At 42.1% G+C, this 17,499-nt stretch overlaps 1 protein-coding gene across 4 annotated transcripts in view; it reads right to left on the bottom strand.

Moving 5' to 3' along the window:
- The window catches only part of LOC113614726 (zinc finger protein 354B), a 32,950-nt gene extending 17,430 nt beyond the window's left edge, over nucleotides 1-15,520 (bottom strand). The window contains exons 1-5 of one of the 4 annotated variants that reach the window (XM_027096459.1): nucleotides 15,336-15,519; nucleotides 14,206-14,293; nucleotides 12,970-13,047; nucleotides 10,900-11,026; nucleotides 10,225-10,320 (exon numbers count right to left, since the gene is read on the bottom strand). In XM_027096459.1, the coding sequence (XP_026952260.1) occupies nucleotides 10,225-10,320; nucleotides 10,900-10,933 (130 nt within the window). In that variant the 5' untranslated portion in view covers nucleotides 10,934-11,026; nucleotides 12,970-13,047; nucleotides 14,206-14,293; nucleotides 15,336-15,519. Of the gene's footprint in view, nucleotides 1-8,339; nucleotides 8,465-10,224; nucleotides 10,321-10,899; nucleotides 11,027-12,969; nucleotides 13,048-14,205; nucleotides 14,419-15,335 lie in introns of those variants that run through there. The other 3 variants (XM_027096458.1, XM_027096457.1, XM_027096460.1) reach the window with 3 other exon arrangements.
- Nucleotides 15,521-17,499: the final 1,979 nt, after the last annotated feature.

The following is a 17,499-nucleotide window of genomic DNA, read 5'->3' on the forward strand; positions in this document are numbered from 1 at the left end:
AAAATACTTAGGTGTAAATGTAACAAAATATGTACAGGACTTGTATTCTGCGAACTACAAAATACAAAATACTGATGAAAGAAATTAAGTAAGAGCTAAATAGGGAATTCCCTGGTGGTCCAGTGGTTAGGACTCAGCGCTTTCACTGCTGAGGGCCTGAGGGCCCAGGTTCAATCCCTGGTCGGGGAACTAAGATCCCATAAGCTGCACATTGTGGCCAAAAACAAAAACAAAAAAGAGCTAAATACATGGTAAGATACACCATATTGATGGATTGGAAGATTCAGCATAGTAAAGATCTCAACTGTCTCCAAGTTTGGTTTACTGCAATATCTCAGCAAGATTTTTTCGTAGATATAAATAAGATTATTCTAAAATTTATATGGAAAAGCAAAGAAACTAGAATAGTTAAAGCAACTTTGAAAAAGAATAAAGAAATAATCAACCCATCCAATATTAAAGCCTATATATAGCTACAGTAATCAACACTGTGTGATGTGGGTGGAGGGATAAACACACAGATCAGTGAAACAGAACACCTAGAAACAGACTCACAAATGGGCTCAACAGCTTTTTGACAAAGGTGTAAAAGAACTGAGTGGAGGAAGATAGCTTATTCAACAAATAATGCTGGGACAACTGACTGTCCATAAGCAAAAAAAAAAGAATCTTGACCGAATCCTACATCTAATACAAAAATTAGATGCAAAAGAATCACAGAAATAAATGTACAGTGTAAAACTACAGCATTTTTAGAAAAAACACAGAAGAAAATCTATAAGATCTGAGGATAGGCAAAGAGTTCTTAGACTTGACAACGAAAGGACAATCCATAAAAGGAAACACTGATGAACCAGACCTCTCAAAATTAAAACTTTTGTTCCTCAGAGACACAATTAAGAGGATGAAAGGAAACTAAAGACTAGGAAAAAATATTTGCAAACCACATATCCATCAAATGACTACCATCTAGAATATATAAAAAACTCTCAAATCTCAACAGCAAAAAACCAAACAATTAGAAAATGGACAGAAGACACGAACAGACATTTCATCAAAGAAGATATACAGATGGCAAAAAAGCACATGGAAATAACATCATTAGAACTTAGGAAGATGCAAATTAAAATCACAGTGTATATCACCATATACCTATCAGAATGGCTAAAATAAAAGTATTGACAACACAAAATGTTGGCAAGGATGCACAGAAACTGAATCACTCATATGCTGCTGCGTTGCTGGTGGAATGTAAATTGGTACAGCCACTTTGGAACACAATTTAGCTGTCTTTCAAACTAAACATGCAACTACAACATGATCCAGTAATTGCACTCCTCCACATTTATCACAGAGAAATAAAAACTTACTTTTGCACAAAAACCTGTACACAAATGTTTATAGCAATGTTACTTGTAATTGTCAGAAACTGGAGACAACCCATATGTCCTTCAACAGTGAATGGTTATGTAACTGTGGTATATGTGTTTTACAAAAAACTATTCAGCAATCAAAAGGAATGAAATATTGATAAGTAACAAGGAAATACTGACAAGGAACTACTTGAATAAATTTCCAGAGAATTATGCTAAGTGAAAAAAAAAACAGTCCTAAAAGGTTGCATACTGTATGACTCCATTTAAATAACATTCCTGAAATGACAAAATTATAGAAATGGACTAGTGGTTACAAAGGGTTAAGAATAAGAGGAGGTGAGGAACAGGGACAAGGAACAAGATGAAAGTGGGTGTCTAAAAATGAGTAACAGGAAGGATCCTTATGGTGACAGAAGGAATTCTTCCATATCTTTGCTGTATCAACATCAATATCTTGTTTGCAGTCTTGAACTATAGTTTTGGAACTGGGTAAAGGACCAATGGGATCTCTCTGTACTACTTCTTATGTGAATCTAAAATTATCTTAAAATCAAAAAAATTTTTTAAAAGTAAAATTCCCTCTAAAGTAAAAAATCAAATTGGTATCATTCCTCCAAATCTGATCTCCTACTACCACTATCTCAGGAATTATATCATTATCCATCCCTGAACAAGTCACAAACCAAGCAACCATCCTTAACAACTCAATCTCCTTTATCTTCCATATCCAATTCATCTTTAAGTCCTGCTGCATTTATCTCCTAAATGTCTCTGAAACTGGTTCTCTTCTTTCTGTGTCCATCACCACTAACCTAGCCAAGTCATTCATGCATTCATTAACTGGAAGCCAACTCTGACCGAGCATTATTTTAGGTACTGGAGAAATGGGTACAAATGAAACAGACAACCCAGCACAAGAGAGTTTATAATTCAGAGGAAGAGCAGATTATAAATAAATATGTACTATTTTGCAGTAATAAGTACTCTGAGCGAAAATAACACATGGTGAGGGCATAAAGACTGTGGAAGAATGCTGGAGAGGGTGTGGAGAAAAGGGAACCCTCTTACACTGTTGGTGGGAATGTAAATTGGTGCAGTCACAATGGAAAACAGTATGGAGGTTCCTCAAAAACTAAAAATAAAGTTGCCATATGATCCAGTAATCCCACTCCTGGGCATATATCCAGAAAAAACTATAATTTGAAAACATACATGCACCCCTAGTGCCCACTCTTGCCACTAATATTCAACATAGTTTTGGAACTCCTAGACGTGGCAATTAGAGAAGAAAAAGAAATAAAAGGAATCCAAATTGGAAAAGAAAAAGTAAAACTGTCACTATTTGCAGATGACATGATACTATACATAGAAAATCCTAAAGATGCCACCAGAAAACAGCTAGAGCTAATCAATAGATTTAGTAAAGCTGCAGTATACAAAATTAATACACAAATCTCTTGCATTCCTATACACTAACAATGAAAGATCAGAAATAGAAATTAAGGAAACAATTACATTTAGCATTGCAACAGAAAGAATAAAATACCGAGAAATAAACTTACCTAAGGAGACATAAGACCTATATGCAGAAAACTATAAGATACTGATGAAAGAAATCAAAGACTACACAAACAGATGGAGAGATATACCATGTTCTTGGATTGGAAGAATCAACATTGTGAACATGACTATACTACCCAAAGCAAGCTACAGATTCAGTGCAATCCCTATCAAATTACCAATGGCATTTTTCACAGAATTAGAACCAAAAATTTTACAATTTGTATGGAAACACGAAAGACCCCGAATAGCTAAAGTGATCTTGAGAAAGAAAAAGGGAGCTGGAGGAATCAGGCTCCCTGATTTCAGACTATACTACAAAGCTACAGTAATCAAGACAGTATGGTACTGGCACAAAAAAAGAAATATACATCAATGGAACAGGATAGAAAACCCAGAGATAAACCCCCACACATACGGTCACCTAATCTATGACAAAGGAAGCAACAATATACAATGGAGAAAAGACAGCCTCTTCAATAATTGGTGCTAGGAAAACTGGACAGCTACACGTAAAAGAAGAAAATTAGAATACTCCCTAACACCATACACAAAAATAAACTCAAAATGGATTAAAGACCTAAATGTAAGGCCAGACACTATAAAATTCCTTGAGGAAAACATAGGCAGAACACTCTTTGATATAAGTCATAGCAAGATCTTTTTTAACCCACCTCCTAGAGTTATGAAAAGAAAAACAAAAGTAAAAAATGGGACCTAATTAAACTTAAAAGCTTTTGACAGCAAAGGAAACCATAACAAATCGAAAACCCTCAGAATGGGAGAAAATATTTGCAAATGAAGCAACTGACAAAGGATTAATCTCCAAAATATACAAACAGCTCATGCAGCTCAATATCAAAAAAAAAAATTAAAAATTAAAAAATGGGCGGAAAACCTAAATAGACACTTCTCCAAAGACATATAGATGGCCAAAAAACACATGATAAGATGCTCAACATCACTAATTATTAGAGAAATGCAAATCAAAACTACAATGAGGGGCTTCCCTGGTGGCGCAGTGGTTGAGAGTCCGCCTTCCGATGCAGGGGACACGGGTTTGTGCCCCAGTCTGGGAAGATCCCACATGCTGCAGAGCGGCTAGGCCCGTGAGCCATGGCCGCTGAGTCTGCGCGTCCAGAGCCTGTGCTCCGCAACGGGAGAGGCCACAACAGTGAGAGGGCCGCATACCGCAAAAAAAAAAAAAAACTACAATGAGGTATCACCTCATACTGGTCAGAATGGCCCATCATCAAAAAAATCTAGAAACAATAAATGCTGGAGAGGGTGTGGACAACAGGGAACCCTCTTGCACTGTTGGTGGGAATGTAAATTGATGCAGCCACTATGGAGAACAGTATGGAGGTTCCTTAAAAAACTAAAAATAGAACTACTATATGACCCAGCAATCCCACTGCTGTGCATATACCCAGAGAAAACCATAATTCAAAAAGACACAGGCACTCCAATGTTCACTGCAGCACTATTTACAATAGCCAGCACATGGAAGCAACATAAATGTCCATCAACAGAGGAATGGATATAGAAGATATGGTACATATATACAATGGAATATTACTCAGCCATAAACAGGAGTGAAATTGGGTCATTTATAGAGACTTAGATGGATGTAGGGACTGTCATACAGAGTGAAATAAGCCAGAAAGAGAAAAACAAATATCGTATATTAACACATATATATGGAATCTAGAAAGATAGTATAGATGATCTTATTTGCAAAGCAAAAATAGAGACACAGACATAGAGAAGAAACATATGCATACTGAGGGGGAAGGGGGAGTGGGATGAATTGGGAGATTGGGATTGACATATATACACTATTGAGACTATGTATAAAATAGATAACTAATGAGAACCTACTGTATAGCACAGGGAACTCTACTCAATGCTCTGTGGTGACCTAAATTGGAAGAAATCCAAAAGAGAGGGGATATATGTATACGTACAGCTGATTCACTCTGTTACACAGTAGAAACTAACACAACATTGTAAAGCAACTATACTCCAATAAAAATTTAAAAAAAAAGTAGACAGCTAGCCCTCCCCTCCACAAAAAAAGGAGTCAAGCCACTGAACTGTAAAGGAAATGAACAAAATTAAAACTATAAGTGAAATGGAGATTACATCACTAAAATTCATGTCCACATTTATTTTTTAGCTCTCTGAGAATGGAGACCTTCTTATAACATTTAAGTCTGTTGCTTGGATTTTACACATTTAACTTGCATGCATGTTTTAAAGAATGCATTAAGTATAAAAATGTTGTGTTTCCTTTGTCAAAAAAAAAAAAAGAAAGCAAGAGGCGATACATGCACCCCTATGTTCACAGCAGCACTATTTACAATAGCCAAGACAAGGAAACAACCTAAATGTCCATCAACAGATGAATGGATAAAGAAGATGTGGTATATATACAGAATGGAATACTACTCAGCCATAAAAATGAATGAAATAATGCCATTTGCAGCAACACGAATGGATCTAGAGATTATACTAAGTAAAGTAAGCCAGAAAGAGAAAGACAAATACCATATGATATCACTTACATGTGGAATCTGAAATATGACGCAAATGAACTTATCTATGAAACAGAAACAGATTTGCAGATATAGAGAACAGACTTGTGGTTGTCAAGGGGGAAGGGGGTGGGGGAGGGTTAAATTAGGAGTTTGGGATTAGCAGATGCAAACTATTATATATAGAATGGATAAACAACAAGGTCCTACTGTATATAGTACAGGGGACTATAATCAATATCCTGTGATAAACCATAATGGAAAATAATATGAAAAAGAATACATATATGTATAACTGAATCACTTTGCTGTACAGCAGAAATTAACATAACATTGTAAATCAACTATACTTCAATAAAATTTAAAAAAAAAAGAATGTGGAGGACAGAGGGCCATGTTCAGATGTGCTGTGTCTAATAGACAAAGTGCCATCTGAACAGAAACCTGTGCAACTCAAGGAAGTCAGTCATGTGGGCTTGTGGCTCAGGAAGAATGGTCCAGGAGAGGAAAAAACAAGTGCAGAGGCCCTGAGGTGGCCTGTCTGAAGAACTACAAGGAGACCAGGGGATTAGAGTTCTTGAATGAAGGGCAGAGAGGAAGGAGGTGAAGGTGAAAAGGTAGCCAAGACCAGACCACGAAGGCCACACTAGGGGCTTTGGATTGTGTTCTATGTGATAGAAGCTACTAAAGGTTTTGAGCATGGGAGTGAGATAACCTGATCTACCTTTTAAATAGACCATTCTGGCAGCTACAAGGACAACAGATGTTGGTGGCAGGGGATGAGAACAAGACTAAATCAAACATATTAAACAGGACTACAGAGCATTTGGGCTCAACTTTCACCTTGTAAATTAACTCTTTAAAACCACTGCATGTTATGTTAAAACCACTGCTGCTCTAACCCCTAGAGCACCTTTCTGCAAATTAAAAAAATTTGCAGATGCAGCCTCATCAAATCTTGGTGGGTGGAAGGCAGCCCACAAGGGACCCCTCAGCCAACCACCCTGCCAGGTTCAGTCTGCCCTGAATTCTAGCATAAATATAACAAAGAAAGAGAAAAAGACAAACACTTTTTCATTGGAGGTAATTTACTTAATCATCCCTGAATTTTTAAATTTTTGATTTTAAGAATATTTTCACATTGGGTGTCAACCAAACTCATGAGACGTTCAAGTTGATTTAATCACATTATCCATATTATATATATATATATGTATATATGTATACATATATATATATATACATATAAAATATTCCAGAAAAATGATTAGACTTTGGGTTCATTTCTTTTCTCATTTTTTTTTTTTTTTTGTGGTATGCAGGCCTCTCACTGTTGTGGCCTCTCCCGTTGCGGAGCACAGGCTCCCGATGCGCAGGCTCAGCGGCCATGGCTCACGGGCCCAGCCGCTCCGCGGCATGTGGGATCTTTCCGGACCGGGGCATGAACCCGTGTCCCCTGCATCGGCAGGCAGACTCTCAACCACTGCGCCACCAGGGAAGCCCTGGGTTCATTTCTTAAGGAAGAGACTCAGATGAGTCTCTTTGAGCCATTTCCTCCCATTTCTCAATATAAAACATACAGAGCCAGGGGTGACACAGTTTGTTTTTTCTGTTCGTTTTATTTTTCCTAGTTGTAAATAGTTTTGATGTGAAAATAACATTTTAAAAGCACATTTGGAGGCAATTAGAGGTTCTAGGAGTCCTATCCTGGAAGCATAAGCTTTTCCGTCACCAGCTGTTCAAAGGGTCGGTTTTTGGTTCTGGTCTAGAGTTAATGATCAAGGTGCTTCCAAGAACATCCAGATCCTTCACCTGAGCTCAGAGAACTGAGCTCCCCTTGGAAGGGAAACTGTTCTGAGGGCACTTTGGTCCAGGCAGATGGGAGACTCGCCAGGGTTGCAGGAGAGACACAACCATAGGCCAGCACTCCCAGGACGCTCCATCTGACTGTCACCTTTGACCAAAGAGAGGAGGTTCATCCCATCAAGAGAAACGCACACACTGGTTGGCTCTGATGTCCTTACTTCCTCCAGACACCCAGAGTTTTCCTTCAGGGACAGCTTCCCAAACCTGAGAAGGACTTGACATCACCACTAGGTGTCTTCAGGGTCTCTCTGGACAGCTTTCGACTCCAGTCATACTTTCTATTCAGTTTAATCCAACTAACACTTCACTCAGGAAGGGGGACTCCTCATGGATCAGAGGCTCCCGAGGCGAATGGAAAGTGAACAATTTTTCCTTCTCTTCCTTTGATCTTCCAAGCCATACTCAGTCCACACCTGACGCTCCTCCTAAACTCTCCACTGGTTCCCTGCTGCCTGCGTTCTCTGTTTACTTTGTGGTGGTCTCCAGCAGTTCCCACAAAATCAGAATATTTCTCCCAAGGGACAGTTAAAAGATATAAGGAGAGATAAGTGTGGTTCCCACCTCAAAAGATCTCACCTTATACGGGGAAGAATGAGCTCTACTAAAGGTGTGGGCGCTTTAGGGATCGAGACAGCCTGTCCCACAGCCCTTCTGCTGGGCCCCCACTGTGAGGGGTCATCACTGACTTGTCTGGATCCAACAGCAACCTCAGACAAGTCCTACCACGTCTATGCCAGGTGGCTCCACATTGGTTGCAGGCTGATCCTTGCAGAATATAAACCTGGGCCCGTGGCCAGGGTACTTCAACTCCTCAGAGGCTGTGCCTGGCTCTCAGGTCCCGGCCCCCTCTCCCCGCTCCCGTCTCCTCACGCCGGCTTCCTTTGTCTGGACTCTCGGACATGCTCTTCCTGTGCCTGAACGCTTTTCACAACGTGGGATCCGGCCCTTCCTCGGGAAGCCTTGCCCACAGCACCCCTCCTGTTCCACGTTCTCACAGCACCTGCGGCTCTTCCCCCGAGGTCCTCACCGGAGTCTGTCATTCCACAGCCCTGTGTGCGCTTAGCCTCCCCCTCCACTGAGCTCCGCCAGGGCAGGACCTGCGTCCTTCTGTCCAAGGTTGCACTGCTGTTTATCACGGGCCAGGAAAGCAGTGGGCGAGGGTTAGAACCTGGCTCCCCCAGAGCCCTGGCCTCCCCAATTCAACAGCTCTCAGTCCTCAACTTCCATGACAGCCGAATCTGCCAGTTTTCTCCTCTGGTGACTTCTTCTCAGGCTCAGCCACAGATTCTTCCTTCTTAACCCACCTCATAAACACTGAGGTTTCCTGGGACTCTGTCCTCTCCTCCGTTCCCTCGTCTGCTCAGCTTAAGGTTTCAAATGCTACCTTCTCACTGACGGCTCCCTGACCTCCCTGTTGAGTTCCAACCCTGTATACCTTCTACAGCTGTCCACTGGCGACCTCTACCCACATTTCACTCACATCTCAAATGAAACCCATGCCACACTGAACTCGTCCTGAACCCTTAACAAAGGGACCTTTCCTTTTTCCTTTTTTTTAAAAAAATGTTATATTTATTTATTTATTTATTTTTGGCTGCATTGGGTCTTTGTTGCCGCGCACGGGCTTTCTCTAGCTGTGTCAAGTCGGGGCTACTCTTTGTTGCAGTGCGCAGGCTTCTCATTGTGGTGGCTTCTCTTGTTGTGAAGCTTGGGCTCTAGGCATGCTGGCTTCAGTAACTGTGACGCGCAGGCTCAGTAGTTGTGGCGCACAGGCTTAGCTGTTCTGTGGGATGTGGGATCTTCCCAGACCAGGGATCAAACCCATGTCCCCTGCATTGGCAGGCAGATTCTTAACCAGTGCGCCACCAGGGAAGTCTCTCTCTCCTCTTTCCTGAACCCACTGCACGTGCCTTCCTGCAGGTAACGTCTTGCCTGCATTACACAATAATCTCCGGAAGGTTCCCACCTCTAGTTTTTCCTCACTTCAAATCTAAGACCAATAGTGTTTCCAAAGTGACCATTCTTATTAAATTGAAATTGCATAATAAGGACTTTATGAATATATTCTCTGTGAAAATTTTAATAACATTACATGTAAATAAAGTCCCCTTTCATCAATACTCATTCTTGATCCTAATCCAAATGTAACTAGTTACCACCTTAGGTGTCCCGCGACCTTTCTCTCAGCACTTACATGCATATTATGCATATAGACAAACACCCACGTAATTTTCTTTACACGTAAATGGCGACATGTCATAATCATGCACTGTAACTAGCTTTAGTCCTTCACGTGCCTTGGAGCTCCACCCACACCAGTGCTTCTTGTTTCTGACTGTGGTGCTGTGTGCCAGTGTAGGGACCCACCTCAGCTTCTTTAGCTATGCCTTTACTGAAGGACATTTAAAGTGTTTCAGACTCTGACCATTTTTTCTAAATTATCAAGGACCATGTAATTCTTCTGCTTAAAATCCTTGAATTATTTCCAGTCACCTACGGACAGTTCCCATCTCTAAGAACTGTACCAAAGCACTTCAGAGTGTGGCCCCCACCTGGCTTTCTGATCTCATTTCCTTCCTCATCTCTTTCTTTTCCCACCACCCTGGGCTTCAGTCAGAACGAATTATCTGCAGTTCCTTAAATGGACTAAGTTTGCTCAGTGAATACATGAAAATGCAGCCCTCCTCCGAAACAAGAGGAAAGAATAAAGATCCTGAGAGATTTACCTGTGAAGTGATTATCAGACAGGACGCAGAAGTTTGTGACCCTTCTCCAAAACTTCTTGAGGACTGAGAACTTGGAGAAATTTCCCTGACCAACATCTCCAAGTTGCACATGCACTCATTTACCAGACTGCTGCCTGCAGAGATTCCCCACCCACTCACCTACAGAGGAGCCTCCAGGGCTTTCTTTCTCTACCTTCCAGGGATCTTCTCCTTGCTGCAACAGGGAGATCACCTCAGGTTTGGAAAATAGGAGTCCTGCTCATAGAAAAAAAAACAAAAAAATAAAAACAACAACAAACTTGGTTTTGACACTAAGAGGTATCTGAGATCTGAGTGGAAACTTACAGGATGATATAAAGAGCTCCTTAGGGTGCTCAAGTTCTGCCCCCATGATGTGAGGGGTGTGTTAGGGAAAAAGCAAGGGACTTGTAAAACATAACAATGTAATAATTAGTTGCATGTTCTTTCAAATATGGATTATACAGTGTTCATCTAGCTGGAAAAGTGAATGGGAAAGGCAAGTGGTGGGTCAAAGAAGAGGGATGAAAGATGCTCTCTGCTTAGAGATGAGCAGACATATCATTGAACAATCATATTGGGAAATGCCTGAACTATGAGGGAATTTCTAACGTGCAGCTCTGTAGACTGTCCCAACCGTGGGGCATGAGGCATCCATGCCTATTAGCAGGAAAAAGTTTTTCAGATTTATTTGTGGAGATCCAATTTGTACAGTGCTAAGGCAAAACTCAGCTAAAGTTTTGATGATCCATGGCTTTTATCCAGGGAATCAGATGCTGAGTTATCCCAATTTCTAAACAGAGGAAATTTCCTTACCCAATGACACCAAGTTGCTATAGTTCTCCAGCATCACATCTTGGTACAAGTTTCTCTGTGAAGGAGCCAGCTTTCTCCACTCATCCCGCGTAAAGAGCACAGCCACATCTTCAAACGTCACTGACAGCTGTAGAGACAAGCATCCCAGCTCACCCAAGACCACCCATCACACAGGGTGAAGAGGGCGGCAGTGGGAAGTAGACAGGCTACCATGAAATGCTTCTATATTATTCTAGGTTCTTAAGGTTTCAAGTCACTGGTTTAATGAACACTTGACCTGTGACAAATACATACTGAGTACCATGAAGTATGAACCAGGCCCTGTGTTAACCACACAGAGATGTGTGGAGGTATTAAGACCATTAGTGGGAGTGTTAATTAGAATAATCTTTCTAATAGCAATTTGGTAATACATACTAAGAGCTTTAAAATGTGCATACTTTTTAACTCTCCAATTACTATATTTGTTTGATAACGAACAGTGCAAAAAAATGCACACAAAAGGACATTTATTATGGTGTTAGTTAACAGCAGAGAAACAGAAACACCTACAACCTAAATAATCACTGACAGAGGCTTGGTTAAATAATTTAAGGCACTATCTGTGTGCTCTCTGCAGCCTGAGGACAGTAATAATGGAAATTAAAACAGCTATCATTAACTGAATGCTTTCTTCAGGACAAGTACTATTCTTAGAGCTTTATATTAATCTTTAGTGTAAATCTTTATTTTACCTTCACAACAACGCTAGGAAGAAGGTACTATTATTGTCCTCATTTTACACAAGAGAAGTCACAGAGAGGATAAGAAATTTGTCTAAAGTCACACAATTGGTCAGTGGTAGTGCTGGGATTCCAATTCCAGGTGGATGTCTAAGGCTCCATTCTTAACCGCTCTGTAAAACTGCCTCTCAAAACCTACCAAATAGTTAATAAATAAATGAAATAATCCATACAATGTACTTAAAACCATACATGGCTCATATTAAAGGTTCAGATCTTACCTATTATCATGTCAATATAAAGTACTATGAATCATTAAAATTGATGGTGTAAGTCAGTATTTTTGACTTAAAAAGGCATTCATAATAATGTTAAGTATAAAAAGCAAGTTACATATCAGTATGTATAGTTTGGTCCCATTTTTGATAAAAAATTATATTATGTACATAGCAAGTGATGCTGAGAGATGCCTAACAAATGGCTGACAGCGATCATCTCCAGATGGTGGGATTAAGGGTGATTTTACTTTTTTTTTGCATATACGGAAAAAATATATAGACAAATACATGTACATACACACATCTATGCACATATGTACATTTACAAGCATATATACATATACCCATATATATATATGTGTGCATGTTTTATTCTCTATAAAGTTTTTTGCCACGATCATGCAATATTTTTATAGTAAGAAAAGGCATTAAATTATTGGCACATTGGGAGGAATACAAGAAATGATCTCTGCTCTCAAAGAACTTACAATCTAACTGGCAGACAAGAAAAGTGCATGAATTTGAACACTAAAAGGAAAATGTGTAGCTGGATAGGACCATACACCATATCTGCTAATCCTCATTTTAGAGACGAGGAACACAAGATCCAGGACAGTCAAGATTCCAGGTCACATACTTTATTAATGGCAGAGACAGGATGATAACTAAAGTTTTCTTCCAACACAGCACTCGGTATACTCTCTCTCTTATCTTAAACATCCTATTACTGAGTTTTACACACAATTCCACACAGCAGGTGAGGTTAGGGAGAAATGTCACATAGGACTCACACACAGGGACAGAGAAAATTCTGGGCAAGAGAGCAGCTTGGCTCTGTTGGAATGGAATGTGAAAGCCTTAGAAAAAAAGCAGTCCAAATATGCAAAGGCAGGTCCTAGCCGTAGCCTCAGAAGATCAACCACCATGACATTTCGTGGGTCCAAATGATATACAACATCGCACTGCAGAGAGCTCTGGTAACACAGGGGCTGGGCCTGCCATGTGTTCTGAGAGATGCACCAGAGGAATGGCTGGACAATAACCAGCATGAACTCAGAGGCCAGACATACCTGGGTTTGATTTCAGGTCACTTGACTTCTTTAAGCCTCAGTTTCCTCATGTGTAAAATGGGGGTAATAACTGCTGCGCTGTTATGGGAGTGAGAACAAAGGTAAAGCCCTCGGGATATTCCCCCAGCAACATTAACTATTATTGTTAGATGAAAATGAGTACAGAATGAACAGTATTTTCTGGGTCCTAAAAACACTGTACAGTTAATTTTTATCTATCAAGAGTAATAGTATCATGTACTAGAATAATATTGTTCAGCTACCACAACCACCACATATTCAACATCAACTATGTGCCCGGCCCTTACTGAAACACTTGCCATGCTGCAATTCCTCTCATCTACCCTATGAGGTACGCATGGTTGTTATTCCCATTCTACAGGTGAGGAAACTGAGGCACAGAGAGATGCAATTGCATAAGGCCCATAAATGGTAACAGAAGATATGGGTTCAAACTTGGCTGTCTGGCTTGAGAGCCCCACTTCTAACTGTACACCCTGTATACCTTGCTTCTCCACTACTGATATCCCACAGCACCCTCCCTGCCACTTCCTGAGGAATCTTCTCTCAGCTCTTAAAGTCAAGAGACCTCTCCATCTGTGTCCCCACCAAAATGGCTATCCTTTGTTCACACACCGCCTCACCTGGATGGGGTCCCACCCTCATTCCCACAGAATAAAGATGACAATGGCAGGTCAAGATCAGTTTTCAAGAGAGTGATAGAAGCAAGGCACATGATCCAGAAAGTTAAGAGGGAGAAAAAACTAAAAACTCTGGACTGGGAAAAGCCTGGGTAAGGTATCATGAAGATTCTCGGGGTGGAAAGAAAAAGAAAAGCATCCTGGCCAAGGGTAGGGAGGGGGACATGACTGAGCAAAGGAGGCAGGCCAGAAAGGAACTCTGCCAAGTACGCATGTTTATTTGTTCTGACCCCAAGTGGTATAAGATATGTGGCATCTTACCTGTCAATTCAGTAATCATACAGTGAATTGAGATTAATGAATAAAAGAGTGTCTATCAGAAAAAAAAAAAAAAGAGACACAACACATGGATTGGGGGGTTGGAGGCAAGCAATCCCTATGCAATCCACCATCTACCAGGATGGACCAACTCTTCAAAGGGAGAAGGACATGGGCTCCAAAACCTGGCGAAGACTGTACTGGGGACAGAACTTCAGTTTGAGGGTTAAAAAACAAACCTATTTGTCCGTAAGACTTGAGATGGTAATGCACTCACCTGAGACCTTGTTTCCCTCTGTTCAGTAGCCATGTCCTCTTTCTGGGCAGTTTCCCCTTAGGATGGGAGAAGTCTCCAGAAGCCAAATCTGAGAGAAGAAAATGGGAGCCAGGAGGAAGGCCCTTCTGCTTTGCACCCCTCAGAATCAGCAGCTCTGAAACCTTTACACCACCTGAGAATGATGCCATGTGCCCTCAGGAAGGAAGTCAGGAGCTAGGAGTAGAGAGGACCAGAGAGAAGGGCTGGGTCCTGGTCCAGGCCCAGCTCTTTCCCTGGCTCAGAGGAAAAGGTCCTAGGACTCCATCAGCAGTAGCAGCAACTCCCTGAGCCTCACCGCGTGCCAGGCACTACCTATCAATACATCATCGAGTCCCACAGCACAGTTGGCACTGTCAGCACCCCATTTTATAGATCAGGAAACTGAGGGCAGAGTGGGAGCAACTTGCCCCAGTCCACACAGCCAGGGAGGGTGGCACCAGGATTCCAAGCACCGCGGGCTCCAGAGCACCTGCTCTAACCTCCCTGCGTGCATGTGACAACTTTTCTCCACCTCAAGCCTTCCCACCCAATTCCTCCCCCTCCTATCAAGGAAACAATTTCCAGATTTCTAGAGAAAGCTGCTTCGGAAAGGGAAAACATCAGCTCTCCTATGGCGGGGAGGTGGCTGCTGTCTTGAGAAAAGGGCACAGAAAACCAAAGACCTGGGTTCCAGTCCTGGCTCTGCCACTGGGGGAAGTCGGCGACTCACTTCTCGCGCAAAACAAGCCTGTCATTCGGAAGTGCAGGAGTGATGGTAAAGGGAGGAAATTTCTCACGTTCACTGCCGGCCCGAAACAAATTCAAATGCCGTAAGGCGCTGGGCAGGTAGCGCACTGGGAATGGGTCGGGAGGAAGCAGAAGGGTGGCTGGGTCCAGCCAATGCGGACGAAGTGCCCGACCTGTCTCGTTCAGGGGTACTGTGGGATGGCTGGTGGCGGCAGGCGGACAGAGCCGGGGTGCCCGGCCCTCGGCCCGCCGGCGCCCACAAAGGCCCGGCTCGCGCCTCCTGGGCCTTTGTCCCATACCCCGGCGCCGCATCCTCCCGAAGCCCGGTCCTCCCTCCCGCATCCTGCCGAGCCTCCGCCGCTCACCTCACCCAGGCCTCGGGTGTTCCGCGGGCCGCAGGCAGGAAGCTCCGGAACTGCCACGGCCTAACAGCAACTTCGGGTCGGGACTCCCCGGGGTGCTGTCTGGGCCGACCCCAGCCCAGAACGCCGCTCACGCCAGCGACAAACGCCCAACTCCCTGTGCAGGTCCGGAGCCGGGTAGTGAGGTGGAGGCGGGGGAACGGTCGCTAACCCCCTGAGAAATGTAGTCCACGCGAGAACCCAAGGATTCTGGGAAGTGTAGTTCTCTGCGCTTGCTGCGTGGAGAGGCCCGGCTGAGCCTGTCATGTGCTCGGGTACTCATTCTGGGCTAGTGGCCGCGCTCCGTGAGTTGCCGGCTCCTGGGTTCCCGGTTCTTCCGAGAGGAAACGGAGTTTCGCCGAGGACAGTGTATTGTAGCTCTGCATCTGCGTAAATGATTGTAAGGCAAGTAGACAACCTTCAAAAAACAAACCTATTTCCTCTTCAGTCTTTCAACAAGTATATTGAGCACCTGCTACGCGCCAAGCCCTATTGTAAAGGATTTGAAATACCTCAGTGAGCAAAACAGAGATCATTGCTCTGGAGAACTTTTTTGGGGGGTGGGGGTGGGGGAAGGAGGGAGGGAGCAGACAGTAAGCCATGAACATAATTATATAGCATTTTAGAAAATAAGCATTAACGGAAAAAGCGAAAGGAAAGCAGGGTTGGAAGTGTCTGGGGTAGGTACGGAGGCAAGTTGCAGCACGGATTAGGGTCACGAATACTGCTCTTTGTTAACATATTAGGAAACAATCTCGGTAAGGTAGAATGAGTATCCTTCCATAAGTTTTTGTTCAACTGTCTTGGCTATAATCAACTCATATGAATAATCATCATCGTGTCAACTTGCAAATAAAAATGCTGAGGCTTTGACTGGATTCTTTGAATCCATAAATCAACCTGAGGAAAATTAATATCTAACAATATGGACTTTAACAATCCATTAACATGGTACAGCAATCTTTTTATTTAAGTCTCCATATATTTTCTCCATAGCAGTATTACATATTTTTTGAGTTTTATTTGAGTATGTTTCATACTTTTTGAAGCTATTGTAAGTGGTATCTCTTTTTGAATTTCATTTGTAAAGTACCGGTTTTGTGTATAGCTTACTGCCTGAAGTCTTATAAATTCCAATAATGAATTTATTGTTTTGGATTTTCTATGTTATATACTATGTGAATGACAGTTTTGTTTCTTTTGCAAAACTTTTGCTTCTTTTATATTTTATTTCTTTTAATCGCCATATTGAGTGGGCTGTGATTTCTAGTACAATGTTAATATAAAGTCAAAGTAGAGGCACGTCAGCAAAATGGCTTAGCAGGGAACTCCAAGCCCACAGCCCCCCTTGGAAACATAAACAGCAACTAGAAACTGGCTAAAATAACCATATGAAAGCTCTGGAAAACAGTAAAATATCTACAGCAAAAAAACCCCGAAAACTCAATCAAGGAAAAAACCACAATTGAAATCATGGTAATACTGTGATGTTTTTACTTGCCCTTGCCCCATCCCTTCCTCAATGTAGCAAAATCTTGGTCTGGAGTGGCCAAAGCTAAGTTCCCAATTCCCTTGCTCCAACAGAGAGGGAATAGAGGAGCTTTTATTTGTAAAGTTCTACCCTGTCTGAGGGCTGCCAGAAGTACTGGGCTCTATCTTGTCTATCTCGGAACTCAGATGGGGAGAAGCAGTAGGCACTGCTCCTAAAAGTTGTGGGTGGACTACAGTCCCACAGACACCTGGGGCAAGACAGTGAGGGTAGAAACATAAGATAGACCATCTAAAACCCTGAGGAGAGGCTATGGTTAAGCTTTGGGAAATCAAGACTTAAAAGCAGCTGAAAAACCAACATAAGGCCCAACCACAAAAGACCTAAGGAGCTCTTAAGTTTTCACCTCCATCTGATCCCTAGGCTGAGAACAAGCCAGCTAATTAGTAAAGGACTGCTCTAGCAGAGAACCAGTCTGCAAAGACTGGGAGAGGTGACTAGTTTCTCGTTTTGTTCTGTTTTTTAAGAAAAGACAAAAAAGTATTAAAGAGCAGTTTTAGGTTCACAGCAAAATTGAGAGGAAGGTATAGCGATTTCTCATTTATTCTCTACCCCAGCACATCATAGCCTCCCCCATTA

This window comes from Aethalodelphis obliquidens, unplaced genomic scaffold (assembly GCF_003676395.1).
Source record: "Aethalodelphis obliquidens isolate GAN/ISIS:26980383/991018 unplaced genomic scaffold, ASM367639v1 scaffold102, whole genome shotgun sequence".
NCBI classification, from domain to species: Eukaryota; Metazoa; Chordata; class Mammalia; order Artiodactyla; family Delphinidae; genus Aethalodelphis; species Aethalodelphis obliquidens.